We start from the raw sequence: 23,461 nt of genomic DNA, 5'->3' as shown, positions 1-23,461 counted from the left end.
TGGATACGTGGGAATGATTGCAGGTTGAATTGGGGGACATATTTCTGAGATGACACCAATGTAAAAACGGATGTTATCAAGAAAAATAAAAAATTCTTAGGTCTTCCTGTTTCAAATCTATAAATGCGTTGTTTAAAAAACAATTGTGCTTGGGTGTCTTTCTATATATATGTAGTCATAATTGAAAATTCTATTTTCATCCAGTCAATCAGGGGTGGTGAGATATTGTCATCAAACCTTTGGCTTTCTTCATATTTAATTCTAATATTATTGACCTAAACCAGATAAGTTTGACACTGTTTAACTCCTAAGCCTAAAACTAACATATGTGCATGGTTTGTATACAAAGTATTGGGAAATGTTTTGAAAAAATAGATTTATTTCAGATATTACTACAATACCTCAAAATTCTTGAAGTACATGCATTGAGCATTGACACACTTTTGCCAGCAGCTTTTCCACAACTCAAAGGCGCCCTGGTAAGTGGATTTGGGAAGGTCCTTAAGGGTATGCATGCAAGCTTCTTTGTTAACATTGAGGGCCCTATGCTGGTGTCCTTTGAGAGAGGTTTTAACTTTTGGGAATAGGAATTAGTCTGCTGGTGCCAAATTGAGACTGTAAGAGGGTTGGGGAATTGACGTGTTGCATTGCAGAAGGTCTTCGTAAGCCGGCACTGGACTCTGCCTTTGCTCACCCTTGAAGACCTTCAGGATGAGTTTAGATCTTTCACAGCATCAAATTTTCATTGATAATGTTGTGCAATGTCATCTTATCAATGCCAATACGATCTGCGATCACGCGCGTCACATCAGGAAAAAATTGTTACTGATACTTTGTATACAAACCTTGTATAAGTATGCAAGTGCATGGTTATCAGATCCTATTGAAGTAAATGGCTTTAATGTTTTTTCCTGGACAGCAATGCTTTTTGGGGGCATATTTCTGCGGGATCCCCCTCGGAGGAGAGGTGACAACATGGGAGGAAGTAAAAGTGGAGATCCTGTCATTGAACGCAAGAAGGCAAATTTTGTCCACCATTTCCTAGTCAACGACCAAAGTGATTTCTTGCTTGGGCACTGATTTTTGTGCCCTTAAAAAAATAATCCAGTAGAATTCTTTACACTGTTTAAAACAGGTTTTTTTTCTTGTTAGTATTGTACATTACCAGCTCGCATACTTTATAAGTGACATAATAATAGTAATAATGTATATTGTTATCCATGCTTGCAGACATAATTGTAAATTTAATGTTATATCTTATTTATTTGTGTGTGAGAAAAGCATAATGTTAATATGTTTTTAGTGGCCATGACTATTTTATGGGAGACTAATCTATGATGTTGAATAAGTATTCAACTTGTAGAAGGGAGAATTATGTGTTTTAATAGCACTTGATTGTTGGTCATGTGTGTATTTTTGGTGCCATTGGCTAATCAAGAAAATTTTTCAATTGTTAGTGATACAGCGAAAGAAGCTTTATGAAGAGTTAACTGTATAATTTTCCAAGGTTAATAGCTGTTTAAAGATAAACTTACAATTTTTCGTAGGTTATGATAAGATAGTGTTTATCAACAGAAAGGGAAATTGATTGAGTTTTACTTTGACAAACTTTGAGAGTTTTGTCTAACATTCCTGATAGATTCTGGAATTCACTGCAATAACGTATTAGAAAACTGTTTCATTTCATTTCTTTATAATACTGAAATGCCCGGATATGTTTTGTTTTTGTGGGTATAAAAGTATTTTTCAAATATGAATACTTGAAGACATTTTTAAAAAATCATTCCCAGAATTTTATGCATTCAGAGTATGTAATTTGACATGATGTCATCAATTTTGTCAAAGAGACATGCTTACTTTTCATTCTTCCTGTTAAGTTCCAATATTTTTCTAATTTATTTTGCTGCAGTAATATCCTTGTAATTTTGAATAGTGGTAAATCCTGTGGCGGAACAAGTGGCATCGAAAATGACATTGATCAATGAAATACCTGATGTAAATTAAATATTTTTTCACCATATCACTAACACTATATAAGAATGTTTTTCCATGGTGGTGTGCATGTTTATGAATGGCCATTGCAGGTTAGTGAGAGAATATCTTTCTTGTAATTTTCATCTTAACTGAAAACCTAGTCATTGTAATTAAAGGTTGTGTAAAAATTTTGTAAACTGCCAGTACAATTTGTTGTTTTATGATTGAATAATTAATGAAGGTGAGGATGATTCATGCTGAAGCACAAGCATGTAATTTTTTACTGTGAATAGTTTCATTAGAAAAGATTTTTAAAAGATGACTCCCTAATTTTGGGCTTCGGAATCTAATGGAAACAGTCTGCCATGTGCTTTATAAGCCTGTTGCTTGGTTCTGTAGATGAAGAAAAACAATTTATTTTCATACAATGGTGATACCATGCCATTATGTGATTTTTTGGATACATAACTTCATGAATTTTTACTGAATATTTACGAGATCAAATCAGTGAGAAATGTTTATTTAATTTCATTAACCCATTAATACATTATTTTTTGATTTGGTAAAGAATTATCCTTTGGGGAGTCTCCAATTACAGTTGTGGTATAGAAAATAAAATTGTGTGATGTAATGCAAGTAAGTGAATTTCAGCTTTTGGGATGATTTATTTTTTTAATTGAGAAACATACATGCCTACAAACAGTTTTATCAGTGAAATTATCAATTTTTGTGTGGATAAATGTGCTCAAAGTACTGTTAGAGATGAGAAATAAAAGTCTTGACTTGGGTTAATTCTTATTGGGTATAGTGATCAATTGATTGGCTCTTAAGATAAAAAAAATAATAATAATATATGTCCTTGTGACCAACCTTTACAACACTGATTTAATAACATCCTGGAATAGCACTTCATGTTAATATACAAATACTAATAATGTCATTAGAGTATAGATGAAAAAATCTTCAAATTTAATTACTTTATCTAATGAAATTTTTTTAAATTTCGAGGTCTGTAGTTCAATGCAAATGCTGATGGTAGTTAAGCTGTCCTTCACCCATGAACACATGCTAAATTTGAATTAATGTAATTTTTAGACAAACTATTTTACCTTCTTAAAATTTTGGTGTAATTTGTGCCTCATCTTCAACATTATCATTTAATCTACATGTTTTATAGAATCTTGAAAGTATTTCTTTGTAATTGTATGAATAGTATCCTCAGGAAAATAAAAAAAATGAGTAAAAAACCTTGGTTTTATTGAGATCAGCTGATTGTAAAATGTTCATAACCAAATGATTTTAATTCTTACCACATTTGATGTTCCCTTAAAATTGGAAAAAGACACAATATTTGGTATTATATTGGGCAATAAGTTGCTTGTACTATTGTGAGCCTCACACTCCCATGTAGGAATTGCATCCTGTTTTTGAGAAAGAAAATAAAATATACTCCAGAATTGACAGAAATTATTAGTCTCCTGGTTAAAATGTTTTTGATGCCCCGCTACTGCTCCCCTTATAGCCTATCTAATTCTACACAAAAAAATCTAATATTAGCACAAAAACCATAACATCCTATATTATAAGAAACCATTTTTAACTCCATATATCTGTTTAACCTCCCTCTAACCAGCCATTCTAAATGATTACCAAATATTTTCATCACTTAACTGTAATTTTTGCTATATCACACTTCAACATTAACATGGTCTCTATGAATCTTGGTCATGCTCTTTTTCTTCCTCTTTGAATTTCTCCCAACAGCCTTCTATCTTCCGTTTCTTGCATTGGTTTTCTTTCCATCAATCTTAGCCAGTTTACATTCTTCTCCTTATCCCCATCAAAAGCCTCAATGTACACTTTTTCTCCAATCTCAAAAACCAAGTTTTATAGTACCCATAATATAGTTGTATAGTAAACAATAATACCCTTCAAAGTAGTCCCTAATATTCTATGCTCTTATTTTTGTCCCTAGCTATATCTGCTATAGCTTGCATTGCTCAACTTCTTTAATTTTTAACTTATTCTTCTTATTTGTGAGAACTGCATTACATTCACTAATGTATGATAAATTCTTTCTCTCTCTTAGAATGGTATGTTCTTTCAAAATGCTATAAACCAGTAATTAGTCCAAGGACTATGGATAGAAGAGTTATATCTTTTTTTGAAAATTGCAAACAAAAAGCAATTCTTCATCTTTTATCATTTACCCTGTCTTACATTGAAATAATCCACTTCTTTTAACTTGTATTTTCAGGTTATGGTATTAGGTTAAATTTATCAAATCATTGATTCATAAACTCTAAAACATTGATAAAATATCCTAATAAATATATGTAAAAAACTCTTTTCCAACTTACACATTAAGTTTCCCATTTTTCATAATTGTTACGAAACAAGTGTATCCTTGGCAACGGTTGCATTGGATTATTTATTTCTTCGATTCATTCTTGTATGCAGATGTATTCACATTAAGTACTTACAAATTACTAATGAACACATATATAATAAACCACAGAAGCTAAATTAGACGGATTTCTAGTGGTATTTAGAATGGAAATAAAGTGTGATTTATTACTTTCTTTTAAACTGTACGGTGGCCTTGATAATTAGATCCTAGTCAGTTAAAGCATAGCATTTATTTTTGTCCATTTTCTGTCATCCACTTCCTGCATTGCTTACCCACCTCTTGTCTTCGCCCACCATACCAAGTACTTCCTCATTTGTTTTCTTCTCTGTCCATTTCACCTTCTCCATTCTTCTCCACCCCCACAAAAGCCTCCAGTCTACGTCTATCCTCCTGCTTCAATGACCACGTTTCCGCGCCGTACATAGCTACGCTCCACATCAAAGTTTTCACGAGTCTTTTCTTAATATCCTTACTCAACATCCATATCATAAACTCCCTCCTCCTTGTGAAAGCCTCTTTGCCTAGCGCAATTCTTCTCCTTACTTCCCTACTACTTTGACCATGCTGATCCAAAACACTACCAAGATACGTAAACTGCTCTACCTGCTCTAGTTTTTGCCCTCCTATTTTAATGTTTAGATTAGGCTTTTTCTTTCTAGAAAATCGCATAACCTTTGTTTTATTAATATTGATTCTCATCCCATATCTGTCGCACTGGACAAACTAAAGCTTGGTCATCAGCGAACCTAACTGATTTCACGAATTCCCAGCCCACTTTCATTCCTATCTCCAGTTCTTCTCATGTCTCTTTAATCATTTCCTCCACGTACAGTTTGAACAGCTTTGGTTATAATGGGCAACCCTGCCTTACACCTCTTCCTAACACTGCCCATCCGGACTCTACATCCCTCATTTACACCTGATTAGTCTGAGACATGTATAGGTTGTGGATTAGCCTCCTTTCCCTCCAATCTATTCCTATTTTCTGCAACATACTCATTAGTTTTTCCCAGGTCACTCTATCAAATGCTTTTTCGAAATCTACATAACAGGCAAATACCTCCCGGTTGTGTTCTATACTCCTCTCGATTAATAATCTCATTACTGCAATGGCATCATGCATACCTCTCCCCTTCCTAAACCCAACCTGGTCATCCCCTAAGTAATCATTTGCCCTACTCTCTATCATTTTGTTTATGATCCTTAGAACAACTTTAGCAGCATGGGATATCAAACTTATTGTCCTGTAGTCCTCACATGATGTAGCTTTTACCTTTTTCAGAATAGGAACTAACACTGTCTCACAAAGTCCTCCGGCCAGATTCCTTCCACATAGATACTATGAATCAGCCTACATAGTCTCTTCCTCCCACATTTTCCTAAACATTTCAGTAGTTCCACAGGAATGTTATCCACCCCCATGGCCTTATTTAGCTTTATCTCCCTTAATGCCCTTTCTATCTCATCGTCGAGTATGCCTAGACCTAAGCTATTTTCCTCTACATCATGTTCCTTTTCTATGAGTAACTTTTTTGGTCTAAGTTCTTTACTACTATACTACTTTACTTCTATATATTCCTTCCATTTCTCTTGGATCCTTCCTGTATATACTATTCTCTTGCCCATCTTATCTCTAACTGTTAACAGAGATCTTCCCTTCTTACTGTACACCTGAACAATGACCAATTCGTCGGTTCTGCTTTTATCTCTACTGGTAATATTCTATCCATTTCTTGTTCTATTTTTACTACGCTTCTTCCTACCTCTTTATTTAGAGGCAACCCCTCTTGGGCTCTCGTCCCCTCCGCTGTAAATTACTCTATAACTATTACTCCAGTAATCCCAGCTATCCTTCCATCTCACCTCGCAAGTGTGTTCAAAAATGTTATGCTCGGTTTTTGAAGCGATGACTTCGGAGGACCAAGTGAAAGAATTTCGGAAAAAAGAGGTTCCACTTCCAATCTTCTTCAAAATATATGTATTAACGTGATGAATGCCAATTGACTGAGAGTGGGTAGACCCCGGAAACCCGTTTTCACGAAATCCAGGGCCAAAGAGAAATATTACTCCCCGGTCCATACCAGATTTACAAACCCTGGTTGGTTAACCAGAGCGCTCACCCTCCGGGATCCCCTTCTCTCACTTGCGGATCTTCAGGCGCGTCAAACACCCATGTGGATCGCAGGCCAGATGGTATGGCTGTACGCCGACAGTAAATCCATTAGACTGTTTGGAAGTATCCGTTTCTTACTAGGGGTTAGTTTTCGAGTATGTCTCCCCGCCTTTTTATTCGCCTCTTACGACAGGCAGGGATACTGCGTGAGAATTCTCAATCCCCCTACCCGCATGAGGGTAGGGGGATTGAGACCAACCAAAGCGATGATAGAGTCACGGCAAAAGAGGAATTGAATGCTACCCAAGGATGATATCCCTATGCACTGCTCAGTCGTCGGATGGGACGCAGTTGACTCATCGCACTTCCGAGGTGGGATTGGCATGGACTAACAATGGTACCCAAGTCTGGATTCACTGAATGGTCACACGAAGGCTCGTTTAACGACGCGCGCGCATTTCTGAAGGGGCACGCAATTGCATTGTTGGCTGGTGGTCTTGGAGGCAGCCGTGCGTACACTCGGCATTCAAGCTTTTGGTGAGGAAGGGAGCGGTTAACTGCAGGACTCCACTTCGATCCAGTGCAAAGCCCTGCGAAGATACGCGAAATGCGCACTTTCGGAATTGAAATGGACTAACAATTCCCTCCGTCCCCTTTTCCATCGTCTCAATTCGATTTCACTCTCTCTTGTGAGAAGTCTTTCACTCAATAAACCCCCCTAACCTCCCCTGCCTTTCCCCGAGAGTCCCCCCCTCCTCACTTGCCGACGGGCATTTGGTCTCGCCAGTTCGCTTGGAGTGCCGGGATCGGAGCAGATGGACTCATCGCTATCACGAAGTTCGTGGAACCTGCGAGAGAATATCGTCGAGCTACTCTGGAGAAGGCTAAGCGGCTGAAATCACGGGCAGTTCTATGTGAGTGGCGATTTAATATCAGCCCACGTGCAAACATAAAGCGATAGATTAGGCTTCTTCATATCCGTGTTCATTGTGCCAAGTTTCCCATTGTCAGGTATCGATTATCTAGAATTTAGGGCCACTTAAGAAAATTGACGGTTGCATGTTGGTTCGTATATAGTCGGCCTCGAAAAATTATTTTGAAATGTGCTTCCTCTTGCTGGCATCCGTATGCGCATGCACTGAGCCAAGCTGAAGTACGCGGTCAGCTTGGCTCAAATGTCGTTAGTTATTGTCCTGGGGATGTATTAATGATGGTCCCGTAATAGCCATCAATGGAGATTGGGATGGTGCGGTGGGTAAAGCACAGTCTTCCTACCCAGAGGGTCCTAGTTTGAACCCTAGAGGCGGCAGATATTTTTCAGTGTTGTCCCGATCCCTACGATGGTCCTTGTGGAGAGCACTTTGATTGAGTAACGCCGTCCGTCGTTTGGGACGTTAAACTGCGGACCCTTTGTGCCTTTCCTTAAGAATGGATAACTGGCGACGTCAAGTTTCTCTCCGCCCTTCCCCCTTTCTCATCCACGCCTAATGGCGCTAATGACCTCGGCTTTCGGCCACCTCCCCTAAAATTACAAATATTGTCGATCCTCGGCAATACTGAGGTTGCGATCGCGGCAACGGTAGCTTCCAATTCTTGTGTGCACACAATGAAATTTCGGTTTGCGACGTCCAATTCGTCGTCATTGTCGACACTCCTCAATTTAAGATTTGATTACCTTTTGGTCTACCCCTCGCTTGGCATGTGTTTCGAAATGGGGAGGGACTGCAGATTCGATCGTGTGTTAAGTGGATACAAATTCAATCTGAATTTTGTAGTTCATTACTTCGTACGCGACGGTGGCACCCTAAATAGTATTGCGCTCGCCATCCAAGCACAGAGGCTGTGCGCTTAAATCTAGCGTCAGGTTCGCGAGCGACTGGAATGTATTTCCCAGGAATCCTTATAAGGAAACAAGGCAACCGTCACGGCGCGTTGGAGCTCGGTGAAATTAGCCACGAATTCCTTAATTTTGCCAGTCTTAAAGAAATACTATTTAGAAATTGCTTTCTCTGCAGATACGCTTCAGATTAGGTCACTCATAGACTAAAACATGTCAACCTTCCCTCGTCATTTCATCTCAGACCAGTTGCAGGAGAATCACCTGAAGAAATGTCCACCTGCTGCCGAGAGAAGAAAATATGGGTAAAATCTTATAACTTAAGGTAGCTCAGGCTCTACTGAGACAATTTGCCAAATATCTTCACTCACTTCCTAAGTATTGTAGTAAGATTATGAATTATTTATATTTTGCCTTAGCAAGTAGAAATGGTGTAAATGTTGACACTGTAATAGAGCCGATAATAAAAGGTTACAATGTATTTTCCACAAAACTTTACATTTGCGACCACTAGTTTCAATGCAAAGTCATAATCCTTGGGTACCTTAAGATGACGCATGTGTTGACATTAGATGTTGCAAATAATAATTTTGTGGGAAATAGTACATCACATTCTCCTTTCATTCAAAATTAAATTTCCATGCAATCAGGCCTGATATTGAGTTTATTAAAGGGGAGAACATTAGCCAATACAGGTGACTGTGGGAATATACTAGGGATGTTGGGTGGAATGAAGTGAGGTAGAATGAATGTAAAACTGCAGGATTTATGGCAGTGTGTGGAGTCAGGTATTCTTTTTGGCGAGGTTGAGAAGTTGTGTTTAAGTGTCTTTCCAATACCATCTTGAAACTTTTATTTTAATGATGAACTAATGCATTATTTGAAAGTTAGCCTCATTACTTAGTAAAGAGTATGTTTTAACTTTTATTGTGAAATATTTTACCTAATTAAAAAATCATTCCACAATGAAAACTTGCTTGTAAAATATAGCACCAATTTCTGGTTGTGGCAAATGATTTTGAGAGACCACTTCTTAAATATGTAGCTTCCAAGCTTCACCATAATTCTATTATTTTTAGGTTGCTGAACATGCAAACCACAGGCAGCCCAAGGAAATGAACTGCCTCATCCCGGTTCCTTAATGTTGGGATTATGCCCTGATTAGCCAAACATCTCTGCAACCAGGTGTGAGGTATTCTGTCCAACCTTTCAATCCCACATACCTTGGGCCTTTGTGAAGTGAGCTTCACTCTCATATTAATAAAAATCGATCTTTGTGGAGATCACTGCGGTTACTCGTGTTTAATCCTTTGATTAGTTTGATTTTTAAATTGTTTTCAAATTTGACTTTAAGTATCATGGATTTGGGTGAAACCATAGTACATACTAAGCTTATGCTTACTTTGATGTTATTTTCATTTAGGTTATCCAACAACATTAAAAAACTCTGATATACCTCATCTAGTAATAAGATGAATTTGATGTGACATTCACTAATCAAAAGTGTAATAATGGGGGCCAGGTCCTTTTCTTGTGCCACTGTGGTTTCCCAGGAAGATCTGGTACCCAAAAGATATCACATCATGGGTGAAGGGTCAGGGGTCTCAAGAGGCATCACCCTGAATCAAATCTGGGCCCCCAGGGCAATACAACCAATACGCTACCCATTGGACTACCACAGCCCCTGCTTAGTTTCTGTGTAATATATTTTTAAATGAGTTAAGTTAAACTAAATTAAAATAATTTTAGTAAAATCAGAATTGGCTTTAATTCCTCACCTTAATTTAACAAAAGTATTTTCACCCACAGTAAATGTTCTGTCAAGAACTTGATCAATTTATCTTGGAGATAAATGTATCATTATGAAAGCTAATGAAAATTTACATTACTCTAAATAATGTGAAAGTGTCATTTAAAGTTGCTCTTATCATTCTTTCATCTTTTCTTTGCATTGAAAAATTATTTCAATAAGAATCACCTTTTGTGAGATGGATGTGTTAATATTTCAAGTTTTGCCTAGTTCCTTCTTCTAAAATGCATTTTGACAAAATGTCAACAGAAAAATAAATTAAATCACGAAAGTTTACTCAACTAAGTAAATTTTTAATACTTTCATTTTAGGTGAAACAATCAGTCTTAGCAAATATATGTACTAGTTTTACAAAAAGACACAGACATCATGCAATATTGCAAGAGGATATTGATTTCAGTCTCAACAAGAAATAATTACTTCTACATTCAATACCAAGGTTTTAGGTCTACATGTTTAATAAACTGGTGCATGGAATATTTGTTAATAATGTATCCCGACCTGTACACAAGTTGATTTCTGCATAAGTCTCTAGAGGTATTAAAAATCATGCATCATCCTGCTTTTTTCTTGAGGGGAATCCAATGGAATAGTGTTCTGGGGATCATCTGTATGCATGTTTTACTAAGTTATCTTCAACCATATAGGCCCTTGTTCAAAAATTTGAATTTTCTTACTATTCCTTCTATGTTATATATATTTTCCATGTCTGTCTTAACCATAAATAATACCCAAATATTTCATGCAAATAGCTATTTACACTTGTATTCAATGAGAAATCATAGCATCGACACAAGTTATCATAAATCAGCTAGTTCATATAAAACCCCAATGGTAATGGGTATAATAATTTAGAACACAATACCAAACTCATTGAAAATGAGTGATAAATTATGTGGGCTCAAATTAAAACTCAGGAAATTCCTTCCAATGAAGTGTTATTTTTAATTGAAGATATTTTTAAATAACAAATAATTGTAATGCTTGTCCTTGCATTTCCGGGTTCTCTATCCACGTTGGTTGTCTTTATCCACAGTTTTGCTGGCCATCCTGCTTGCATCTTCAGGTCGAAGGTATTTTTCGAAGCTTTCTTGTCCAAGGCCAAGGAATATCAACATGGATAATGAATATCCATTAAACAGTGTGTGGAAAAGGACTATCAATTGGAGGGCAGTACTTGACTACCAGCACTATATAAAGCAGACAAGAAAGCTTTGAAAAATACCTTCAACCTGAAGATGCAGGCAGGATGGCCAGCAAAACTGTTGCCACCAAAAGATAACCAACATGGATGGAGAACCTGGAAATGCAAAGACAAGCAATTAATGCTGTCAAAACCTTGGCATGAAGTAATTGTAATGCATAGTTTTTATTACATACTTTAATATGTACATTTTTTTAAGCATGTTCATAGTGCCGAAATGTATTTTGTAAATTTCTACATTTGAAGACTCCTATTGGTACAGTGTATGGTCTGTGGACAATAAAAATATTATTTTGGCACTTATTCCTTCAGTTACTATATGTGTAATTTCTTTGTTCCATTCTTTTATGTTTTTCAGGTAATTTTGATTTCAACAGATGGCTTAAAAATTTCTCCTGGGAATGATGTTCTTCGGTGATGGAGGCATTTTGGTCTTGATGTTTACTTGTGGTTTTCCTCGTGTGATGTACATTAGGTCACTTCTGTCAAAGCTGTGATGTTTACTGGGTGTCAGGTTTCCCACCACACAAGTTGAACACCTACTTCCAATTTCATCCAAAGTATCAACTCTTTTCCTTCATTCTGTCATTTATTCTAAAATACCTTTAAATTTACTTATAAGCATTATTTTCTTAAATTAATCAACAGTGGTGAAAAATAACCTCAGCTGTTGACGCACCCTTAAAACATAAAACTAACTTCCTTCTATCTCACCTACCCAGCATCCTCCCTTCTATCAAACTCATTGAATTTTTATTTCCAGTCAATATTGTTCACAAAAAACTTCTCCCCCTCCCCTACCATGCTGCAAACTTGTTTTAATTTAATTCCCATTTCATTTTTTTCCCATCTCCATACCATTTCATAAGCTTCCGAAATATGCTTATCCACTGACATTAGCAACTGTTTAAAGTGATGATATAACTACACAATTTGTCTGAAGAAGTGCTATATCCCCATGTTAAAAGATATTAAGCAAGGCAGATGATATGATTGATAACTGGGGAGACATTTCCTTGTTTACTCTCACTGTTTTCCCACCTTACCTGCCTTGGACTAACCCAACACACACTCCTCTACTTTCATTCGGTCCTCATTCTCACATCCCAATCTTCTTCATTCCTTGGTTCATATTTGGTCACCTTTTTGGGCTCACATGGGTAGGTGAGGAGGGTGGAAGGGGAGGCTAAGCAGTGGTTGGAGCTCCTTTAGAAAAAACTAAGAATCCATAAATAAGTCTGAAAAAACATGTGGTGAACTAGATTATTAGCCCAGGTGATTTCCCATCAAATAAACATATTTGGTACAGTAAAATATGCATCATTCCATGCTCTATTGTACCTTTTTTTTGAAAGGAGAGAGATTTCATTGGTATTTTAACTTAATATTATAATTTCCACATTCATGTGACAATATTTAAATATATATTGAAATCTTTGAAATAAGAGTGCTTTAAAAAAATTCATTCATTGATCAACATGCACAAACTTATTAATGTATTTTAGATTCAAATTTCTAATATGGTATTTATGAGCGATGATCTGGAGTTGTTCATTTCAGCAAGCCATTCTTAACCATTGTTTATCACAGATATTAATTTGTCATACCCATTAGTTTTAGACAAATGAATAAAATTTTGAAATCAAGTGAAGTAGCAGTTGTTAATCAAATAATTTCCAATACATTTTCATGGATGAATTGCATTTGTTTCACTAAAATTCCATTTGTATGAAATTTATTTCCATTTTAATTAAAGCTTAATATCTGATATTTCATTATGGTCATATGTATGGATTTCAAGTGAAAGTTTCCATTTATTTTTATTTTTCAAAGGGGAACCAATCTTTCAATCTTAAACCAGTAAATATTTCTTTAGCCATTTTGAAAAAACAAGTATTTATATTTTTGCTTAAAACATTCTAAAATTAGTTTTAAAAAACCACATTAACTTAGAATTCATCACGTTTCAAATTTTCCCTCAGGTCTTCCATTGGATGCTTATAGTAGATGAGAAGAGGAGGATCCATGGGAATCAAAAGTGATCAGCAAGCACCAAAGGAAATAAGGAATGAAGGTGTATATTTCCTTGCTGGTGCCAAGTTGGACAGTGCCATTAGCATCCAAAGAAGTGCACTTCATGTGGATGTCAGCCTTAAATAAGGCCTATGAATAGATTACACTTCTCTACTACCCTCATAGCCACTACACACAAAGCAGTGGCTAACTTTGTGGATAGTAGCCACGAGTGTATTTCAGTAAAATGTTTTGGTTGAAAAAGGATACTTTGAATACTGATGCAATTTCTAATACACACGTCTGAACAAATGTATTTGTGAGTAATAAAGACAAAAGAAACAATGAGTGTCGTCTAATTTTTTAATCTTTCCCTTTGGGTGACTTTTGAATTGCTAATTCTGCCTTAATATGCTGCTTAAGAATTAAAAATAGAATATCAGGAATTCATAAAAAAATAAAGCTCTTTTTTTAAGAGTGTAATTGAGCACTATAAAAATGTTTATTTGAATTGTTACCTAAAGTACCAATAACTGTAAATAATATATATTCTAATAACCTCAAAAAAATAATGGCAGTCGGAATATATTTACACTCTCTGCCATTCTAACGTTTGGTAATGCGGTTTATTCAATTTGCCATGAAGTAAAACTGAAATATAACTTGAATGGAATGTCGGTGTATCCTGCAAATACAGATTCGAAACAAATAATGATCGAATTTTTTAAAAGCAAAAAAACCGTGAAAGGCATTATTTCAATTAATTATCAGCATAAAATAGTTAACTAGCTTTACTAAATGTAAAAAATATGTATTGTGTAGCATATGTAAAAAAGGCAAAGATACCTTAATCCTTACGTTGGTAGGCTAGAATGTTATCATATTATTCCAAAGTAATTATATCCTATCCTGCATAGCAAAATTGTGTGCACTCTGAACAATTGTTCTTTGGTTTTTAAGGTGTAATCCGTGATTACAATAAACATATGAGCTACATTTGCTCGCACCGGGTCATAAATTACGTCATGCACCGAACTGAACGAAGTCCAATAATTAGATGCAAAAAAGCATGGTATCGAATAAAACATTCCAAGAACCGGCTCACGCTTCAAAAAAAAGAGTAGCTCCATCGAGGGCCAACCGCTCACGAGCCGTCTCGGAGTACCGTGAGGGCCAAGGAGCTACGCCTCCCCGAGAAAATATACGTGTATGTTTTCAAGTCCCGAGTCCACCCAGCGAAAAATATTCTAAGTCCAGAGCCCTTCGCCGACCGAGAGAGGCGTCGAGGCAGGCAGATGCCTTGGATTCGTCGGGTGAGAGAGCCTGGCTTAGTTCGAGTCGATTTTGAGAGAAAATCGGCTAAGTCCGTAGTTTTGCAGAACATATGCTAGTTTTGAACGCTTTACTGACAAGAAACCCGGTAGCCTGAGGTATAAGATGCGGATAGTGGGGGCGAGACTATAAAGGGTATTACTTCGATTCACTTTTGTAGCCGAAATTTTTTTTTTCGCAAAATATTTTCGATTCGCCATGTGCACAAAATGTTCACCAGAGATTTTGACGGCAGGCTCAGGACGCCGCGGGAGATCGGGAAAACAATTAAATATTGAATATTATTGCGAGGAGGGCTGCCGTTTTTTCCAGCCGGGCGGCGGGGCGCCGGAAAAAATGGCAGCCCTTTTCACAAAAATATTCAACATTTAATTATTTTCCCGATCTCCTGCGACGCCCTGAATCTACCGTCAAAATCTCTGGTGACAATTTACTGAAAATTAATGAACAAAAATTAATTAACGGATTAGTTGAGGATTCAACCAACAGATGGCGCATGCCTTCACTAGTTGAAACCTCCTCAAGTACCAGCACATCCTAATACATCATTTACCCACTAGACACACCAACGCGTAATTTCGAAATTCAATTTTTACATGGCCATACAGAATGCATTATGTATTTAGTTTTTGAATTTATGGGATTCGTTCTAGCTTGGGGCACGGTTAATAACGAATATCACCCACCCTTCCGATTCCTTCCATTAACTTCATAATGCATTCAAATATTAGCTAGGTAATATTTAAACATTAGCGAGTCAACTATTAGATAATGCTCAAATAAAAAATTGGGCGGCGACCCTAATTGGCTGCATTCTCTTATTTCACATTGGTAATTTATGTAGTCTTTTATTTCAATGAAATCAGCCAGTTGTGAAGTATGAAAAGAGTTATGTTTGATCCTACGCACTAAAATATTAGTTAATGATAGCATTCTCCGAAAATTCCTCTCTCAACACGGTTTCAAGGGTGCAGTTGATATATGAAATTCTTCATTGCACTGTTTGCAACTGGTTTATTACTGCAGTCATAGTAGTTACAATTTTCATTATAAGAATAATTAATGCAAGGGTATATTCAAAACCTTTATTAATTTCAAAATTATAGAATACAACAATGTCAACTAATTTATAATTAAACAATGGAGCAAACAAAACAGTTTCTGAATACTCCTTGGGTTTGACAAAACCCATGTGCTGATATTTCAGGGATGATAATACTGTCTCTCCAATTAAGCTTCTTTGGTTTTCACCCAAATTCAAATTAAGTACATTTAACTCTCCTACACCATGACGTGGACAAATTATTATGTAAGCTTTCAATTGTACCAGAAAGTTAACTTTACAAACTACTATCCATGCATCACTAAGTATGTCATATTGTTATTTGTTTACCTATTAATGGGATTCATATTGAACCTAATAAAAATTCACTTGCTTAGTTGCAAAGGCATACAACAAAATTTAGATTTAAATGAATTTCCCAACTGCATATTATTAGCCCACAAACTAGGAAATCCTATGAATCATGGGAGAGAAGGGATTGGTGGGAATAATCACACATGAGAGGTGGATGCAGACCTTTTCGATTAGCAATGGAGTGCTGAAAATTATAATAGAGGGGAGAATGTTAGGCAAGGAAGGGGCATTAATAGTAGCAGCCTATTAGATGAAATGGAATAAGGAGGTATGCACATACTGTATAGGGGTATGTTTGATGTTGGGTGGTTAAGTTAGGTGAGGTAAGAAAGTTCTTGCTTTACTGTTTGGTAGCTGGTTTCCATCATAAACCTTCCTTTACAAGTAGATTAATATAATAATAGTTATCATTATTAGACCCATGTTAAAGAACAGGAAAATGTAGCATTCAAATGAAAATAAGATACCAAGGAATTTAAAATAAAAAGATTACAATCAAGTAGCAAGTTTGACTTTCATGGAATCTGACATCAAATCAAGGATTATGAATCAAGAATTATAGCTGTTGATCAAAACTGTTTATGAAAAGTATTTATTGCACCAGATTTACCTGCCAATTACAGAACTAGATAATTTCTTAAACCAATGGAAGGATTTTAATTGCAATTTATTGGGAATTTTTTTGGGAACTTGTTTGCCAAAACAAAAAATGTGACTCAAAGTAAATGTGACTCAAAGTAGGAGTGGATAGTGTTAGATTACTGCAAAATGTAATCAATGCTCTTCATATTTCATTGCACCTCTCCATTCAGATTCAATTATCCAGTTTGAAGGTTAAGAATTTAGACCTTGAGAAACTAAAGTGGGAAAAAGAGAGAAAGCCTTCGGAAGGATTGGAGAACATTAACCTTTATACCTAGCAGTTTTTAATTGGAAGAAACATTTGAAGTAAAGATCAAATGAAAGTAAGCCATCTACATATGAGAGTGATTAAGGCTCTCTGGGTTTCAAGGGTTTTAAAGAATCATTTCCAAGGGCCACTCAATTACAGATTCTTCACTATGGTTACTTGAATGCAATAAACTCATTGGTGTTTGTTTACTGTTTTTCTGACTGAATAATTTAACACATTAAATCAGCTGTAATTCATATTTTCAGCCACAGGCAACTACCTACCTTTCTCTTCATTTGATCTATCTGTTGCAGCCGGTTTCTGGCAGTTAAAAATTGAATGGCTGCCTGTTAAAATTTTTTTAAAACATTTCACTACTCCACAAATAGATAGGAAAAGTCTTTATTTACATGTCTCAGGTTAAAGATTGTATTACATAAAATCGGGATAAATCTATTAATTATAAAAAAGAATAATCAAGCCATACCAAGAAAAACCACTAAATACTTGGATGCTAGGCACCACTGATATGAACCACAAAAAACCACAGTAATCAACCCAAAGGTCTGTTTTATTAATAATGTTAGAGCTCGCTCAATACTAAGCCCAGTGCGGAGTTAAATTCACATATCAGGATAGGGGGTCAGCGCCTTTCCCTGTGCTGGTTATGGTTTCCCAGGAGGATCTGGTACAAAAAAACAGCTTGGGTGGAGCTGAGGGTGCCTTCGAGGCATGACAGAGGCCCTCCAATCAGCAGTCCAGCACTACTCCAGGACTATTACATCTCCCAATGATATGTTCATTTGATTTCTTCCTTTACCATCATAGCAGGGCAAATTTTTGACATTTATCACAAATGTTGGATGCAATTAGTTTATAAGCTGACACTAACTCAGTTTCTGTAAACAATTCTTTTTATAATGATGAACAAAATTTAGTATAACAAATGTGCATACCTACTTAAAGATTGGATTACATCATACGGGGATATATCTATTTATTATAAAAACAAAAGAATAATAAAGCCATGCCATGAAAAACCACTAAATACTTGTATGCTGGGCACTACTGATATAAACAACAAAAAATCACAGTAACCAACCCTTAGGTCTGTTTTGTTAGTGATGGTAGAGTTCACCCAATACTAAGCCCGAGGGTGTTAAATTTACACAACAGGGTGGGGAGATCAGTACCTTTCCCTGGGCTTTATTTCCCAGGAAGATCTGGTACCAAAAAAAACAGCTTGGGTAGAGCTGAGGGTGTCTTAAGAGGCATGGCATCATATCAAACCCGTGCCCTCCAGTAAACAGTCCAGCACTACTCCTGGATTACTAAGTCTCCCAATGATATGCTCATTTGACTTCTTCCTTTAAAATCTTAGCATGGCAAATTTTTGGCACTCATCACAAATGTTGGAAGCAATTAGTTTACAAGCTGGCACTAACTCAGTTTCTCTAAACAATACCTTTTATGATGATTAACCAAAAAATTGAGCATAAATGTGCATATTTGAAAATACTCTTTCATTCAAAATTCTTCATAGACCTTTACAGACTGATTGATTGAATGTGCGATTTGTCAGTTAACCAGATCTCCCTGGGAAACCAGAGCTGGCTGAGGGAATGGAATTAGCCTTATCTTATTATCCTGTTGTGTGAATTTCACACATGGTACAAATAATATTTATTAATTTAAGGAGATCTCTAATTAAACCAGCCTTTAAGTAGAATTGCACTGCATTGATTTCAGATCAATGAGGTAGTTTCTCACAAAAAGTAGAAATTATTGAGGGTGAAGGGAAAGAAATGGTTTTCAACCCCGTACAGGTCCACCCATCTTCATTTCAATTCATTATTGTCTATTATCATTTTTAAATATATACATTTGAAAATCTCCCCTTCTTTGTGCTTGGGACCAATTGGGTTGCACAAAGATCAACAGATGAAACAGAATTGCCACAGTAGCCATATTTGCCATTCAACAGGCAGCAAAAATCTACCATGTCAATGAAATGTATATCCTTCCGAAGGTATCACATGAGGAAGCAACCCAAGGTTCACATGTAATCAGATTTCATGTGAACCTTGAAAGCTCTTGTCATTGAACAATAGGGAGAGTCTCACCATTTTTGCTTGAATCCTGGCTAACCTAATGTTCTAGTCGGCCCCTGAATTTTCCAAAATCGAATTTCCTCATTTTACATAACTCTTGTGTAAGTAGGGTTTTGTATTTATTGAATGTTAATGAGTTCATTCCAATGAAGTAATTTTAATGAAAACTTATGAACTTCAATGAAATGCGTGTTCTCGACAAGGATGAAAAGATATTGAATTGAGCAGTCAACAGTGGGAATAAAGTTATAAACAATCGTTATATTTTGAACTGTTCTATCAATAGTGAGACCCACTTCCTTCAAACATTCACCATTGCCACGAATAATGCCCACATGAGACTGCTACAATTGCTTGCTTTTACCACTGTTATACTGCAACAATCAGGATTCAGAAACAGCTTTAGGACAAGTCATAACCATTAAATCACAGTTACAAAGCTACATCAGCAATGAATTTCAAAATGAGACCTTGATGAAGTTTAACTCAGATTGCAAATGATTTTTTTAATGACTACAAATACCCTCTTGCCCACGTAGGCCAACCCTTTATTTTTTTTCATTGAAATTTTTATTCAATGGCCTACCTAGTTGAAACTTACTATTATTCATGGAAACAAGGCTGTCCAGAAAAATTATCTTCATGATTCCCGACAAGGATATTAGAAATCTAAAGTCAAAATTTTTCTTTGTCAAAGAGTTGTTATGAAAATATACCATGATCATATTCCTTGCAGCAATCTGATTGATGTGAGACACAACAACACCAAGATACTGTCTATCAATAATGTTCTCTTGATGAATTGTGATGATGAAGGGCTTAGAGAAGACAGGAAATGCAAACAAAAGGGAGGAATGGGGAAAAATAACTGGTAATAGAGACGGTGCCCTGCCAACAGAATCCCATTTTGTCTTTCCAAAGTCCCGTGACCTTCCCTTCTGCCTTCTCCATTCACCCTTATACCAAAATAACTTCGGTAATGCCCCTCAGTCCCTAAGCTTTTCAAATAAAACAACACTTCAGTGGTATAACATTTAAGAGCACTTTTGGAGGAGGTGAGTACTGTTTGAAGTAACAAATACCTCTTTTCCCTCTTAGAAGTGACAGAAAATTTTTAATTTGGATTGTCTTAATGGGTTTTATCAAAAATATTTAAAATTTTGATATTATTCAAACCATAATGCTGATTGAAATCCAAATTGCTTAAAAACCATTATAGTTTTTAGTGTATTTCAGCTGGCAATCCCACAAAATCCTTAAAAAGCTCCATTTGGGGTAACAATCCATGGGTCCATGAGAACCCATGGGTCCATGAGAACCTGAGTATTAAGGGCTATAGACATAGCCGATTTTTTACTCAATGATCCATTTGAGAAAATAACATGGAATAATTTTCTCAACTCAGATACAGTAATAATTTTCATTCCAGGCAAGTCTGCAAAGTGTCAGTAAGATTGGAGTTTGTAAATAACAGTAAAATTTCAAAAGTAGTAAGCTATAATTAATCATTGCTTTCAATGCAGACATTCAAGTACCAGGAAACATCAATTGAAAGACAAAACATCTTGTTCATTATACAGATTAGATTACCTTTCAGTGAGATTCTGCAACAGGTGAACCGACCTTCTTGGACAATATGGCTGAGCAAAACAAGGTAATGAAAAACAGGAAAGTACAGAGAAAAAAGCAAAGATTTGAAAAAAGGATATGGAGAGAGGGGGCTGGGGCTGATACAAAGGTAAGAAAATAGGTAACGGAAAGGTTTAAGGTGTTAATTGCAGTCATAGAGGGTTAGGTAATGACTGGGAAATGATGAATTAGTGGTCCTGGGTTTTCCGCTGCTTTAGCCTATCTGGTCTGAAAGTAATTTTGCAATTAATCCAAAGAATTTTATAATTAAAAACATCCCAGGAGGCATTTGCAAGGTGGAAGGCTAATGCAACAAGTCTTACATTGCCCATTCATACAGAACTCAACTGCCACTTGCAATAACACAAGAGAGACATTGATCTCTTTTTTGGTGATTGCAGAATATATGCGGAGCAGCCTTTGCTGAACATATAATTTGAATAGCCAGAATAATGGCCAATGAGAGCTGAATCTAACTTAAACTCATCATAGAAGCCATAGAAATCATGCAAATAAGCTAAGAGTTTCAACAGAAGATGCCCACCAACTCATGGAAGTGAAAATTAAAACAGCCAAAACTAAGGAAAACCAGCTTTACATCATCACTATGGGTCCATCATGAAGGCCATTGAATTTAATGCATACTCTGATTATATTAACCTTTTTCTATAAATAACTCATCCTAACCAGCTCCTTCATTCCTTAGAACGAGTGCCCCAGCCATCCTTGAACTCATTGGAGAGAAAACACACTAACCACGATCCCTAAATCAACATAAGGTTCGTTGTGCTTTTTAAAATAAATGAAAAGACAGTACCAAACCTTTGTTCTAATTTAAACTTATACCATGGTTAAAAAAAATGATTTCACAGAGCACATTAGCTGACTTGCATCCAACCAGTTAAATGGAAATGACATTGATTTGGAAAGGTTTCTCTTCGATTGAAAGATGCATTTGAGAAATAAAAGAAAACTCAATCAAAATTTGAATTATAAACTGAAATGCTTTCATTTTATTGAAGAACAAATAGTCATCTTTGGCTTGAGACATGCCACTAACTATATATAACGCTCACTACTTCTTGCAGAAGTACTGCAAATTTTTTAAGTCAAATATCTCCAAATTTTCACAGAATGGATAAAATATATAAAGATTTAAAATAGCTTACGTCACACTTGCAGTATGAATCCTGCTCTCTCTTCCCTGTTCCCTCTTCTGCCTCAAGAGACCTCATGTGGCCAAGCACACATCAAGAGTGCGACTTCTTTCAGTTGAGAGCACACAAACAAATGGTGACACCAAAGTTATGCTGATGATGAATAGGAGATGTTGCAGACATCAAAAAACAGTTCCTTCCAAAGTGGAGTCCATTTTAGGCTTGGGGTTAGAGTTGAGGTCATCAATCATTTCTAGACAGGAAGTACAAATTTAGAGAAGTACTACAATGGGAGAGATGGCAGCATGGGGGAGTTTTTGATTAAAAAAAAGTATCATTCAACCACATAAACAGTTTGCGGGCAAGGCAACTAAGAAAAAATTCAACAATAAGTTATGGAACCAGTAAAATTTGGTTAAAAAATCTCCCTATTTGTAGATCTGTGAGGTTGACTATTATTACTCAGATGGAAGATAGTTAAATGCATTTGGTCAAGATAAAAATATGCCTAAATTAAGTAAGAAAAATAAGATTTTTGACTGCAGATTAATATTAAGGGTATGATTAGAGAGTTTAGAATTTTTCCTCCAAATTGTTCAATACCTATAAGAAAGTATTTTACCATTAAAACTTTTTTAATTTTAGAAACAACTACATGCTGATTACTTGTCAGTAAACACTATTTTCAATTACTATGAAATGCAACATTATGAAAATTCATTAAATTTTGATTTACTCACAGTCTATGATTTGTTCATTCAAGTTATTTCCACAAAATCTTTCCCTAGATGACTACCAAATACTTAAACAAGTTCAATGAAGTACTGCACTTCTCCCAGTTACATTTTGTGTGGGAATCTACATGTTTATATTCCTGTAGTAGTAGTAGGCAGATTTGTTCATATGGGCTCGCATGTACCTGAAGATGGCATAATAATGAGAAAATACTTCGTACATAGTAATAAAGGATGGTGAAATGGTACAAATCATGAAATCATGGTACAAGCAATCACTCAGTACACATATTTGGGCTGACAGAGTTGTCGTGAAAAAGAAGCGGCATAACTCGCACAGATAGACACTTAGATGTGATGCATATCTCGGACCTGATAGAAATATCTGAAATATTTCATTTGAAGCCTCATTGACCATTTCAAGAAAAGCAAACCGAAGGATCACAGGGTAGGTTCATCTCCATGAACAATATTGGAGGTAGAAGTTCATAAATCTTCTCATTTGCACTTGAATAAATACCCTAGGATATCAATCTGGGATTTGAGGTGGGGTGAGGACACCATCGTCAGAATTAGTCTCCTATAAGGGAAAGCCGCCAAGGGGTCACACAATTTGATGCTCCACTTGATGGATGGACTACTCCTTTATAGCATATGGCACCCAAGCAGGGATCAGGATATCTTAGAAAAGTTATACCACCACTGTGATTTGAACCTTCTGCATGAGAAGCCAACAAACTAGCTGCCACACCAACCTGATCTCCTTCGTTGAAGTCATTTTGTTTGGCTAGTAACTAAGAATGCAAAAACATTATAAAAACTTTATAT

The 23,461-nt window shown here is 36.1% G+C and overlaps 1 protein-coding gene across 1 annotated transcript in view; it reads left to right on the top strand.

Moving 5' to 3' along the window:
- The window catches only part of Ocrl (Oculocerebrorenal syndrome of Lowe), a 41,804-nt gene extending 38,599 nt beyond the window's left edge, over positions 1-3,205 (top strand). Inside the window, exon 19 of the mRNA XM_071599459.1 lies at positions 920-3,205. Coding sequence (XP_071455560.1) covers positions 920-1,080 — 161 coding nt within the window. The 3' untranslated portion in view covers positions 1,081-3,205. The remainder of the gene's footprint in view (positions 1-919) is intronic.
- Positions 3,206-23,461: the final 20,256 nt, after the last annotated feature.

The sequence above is a fragment of the Hetaerina americana genome, unplaced genomic scaffold, assembly GCF_022747635.1.
Source record: "Hetaerina americana unplaced genomic scaffold, ioHetAmer1.1.p SCAF_11, whole genome shotgun sequence".
In the NCBI taxonomy this organism is placed as follows: domain Eukaryota; kingdom Metazoa; phylum Arthropoda; class Insecta; order Odonata; family Calopterygidae; genus Hetaerina; species Hetaerina americana.
Note: the sequence above shows the minus strand (reverse complement) of the source record. Positions and strands in the feature narration are given on the sequence as shown.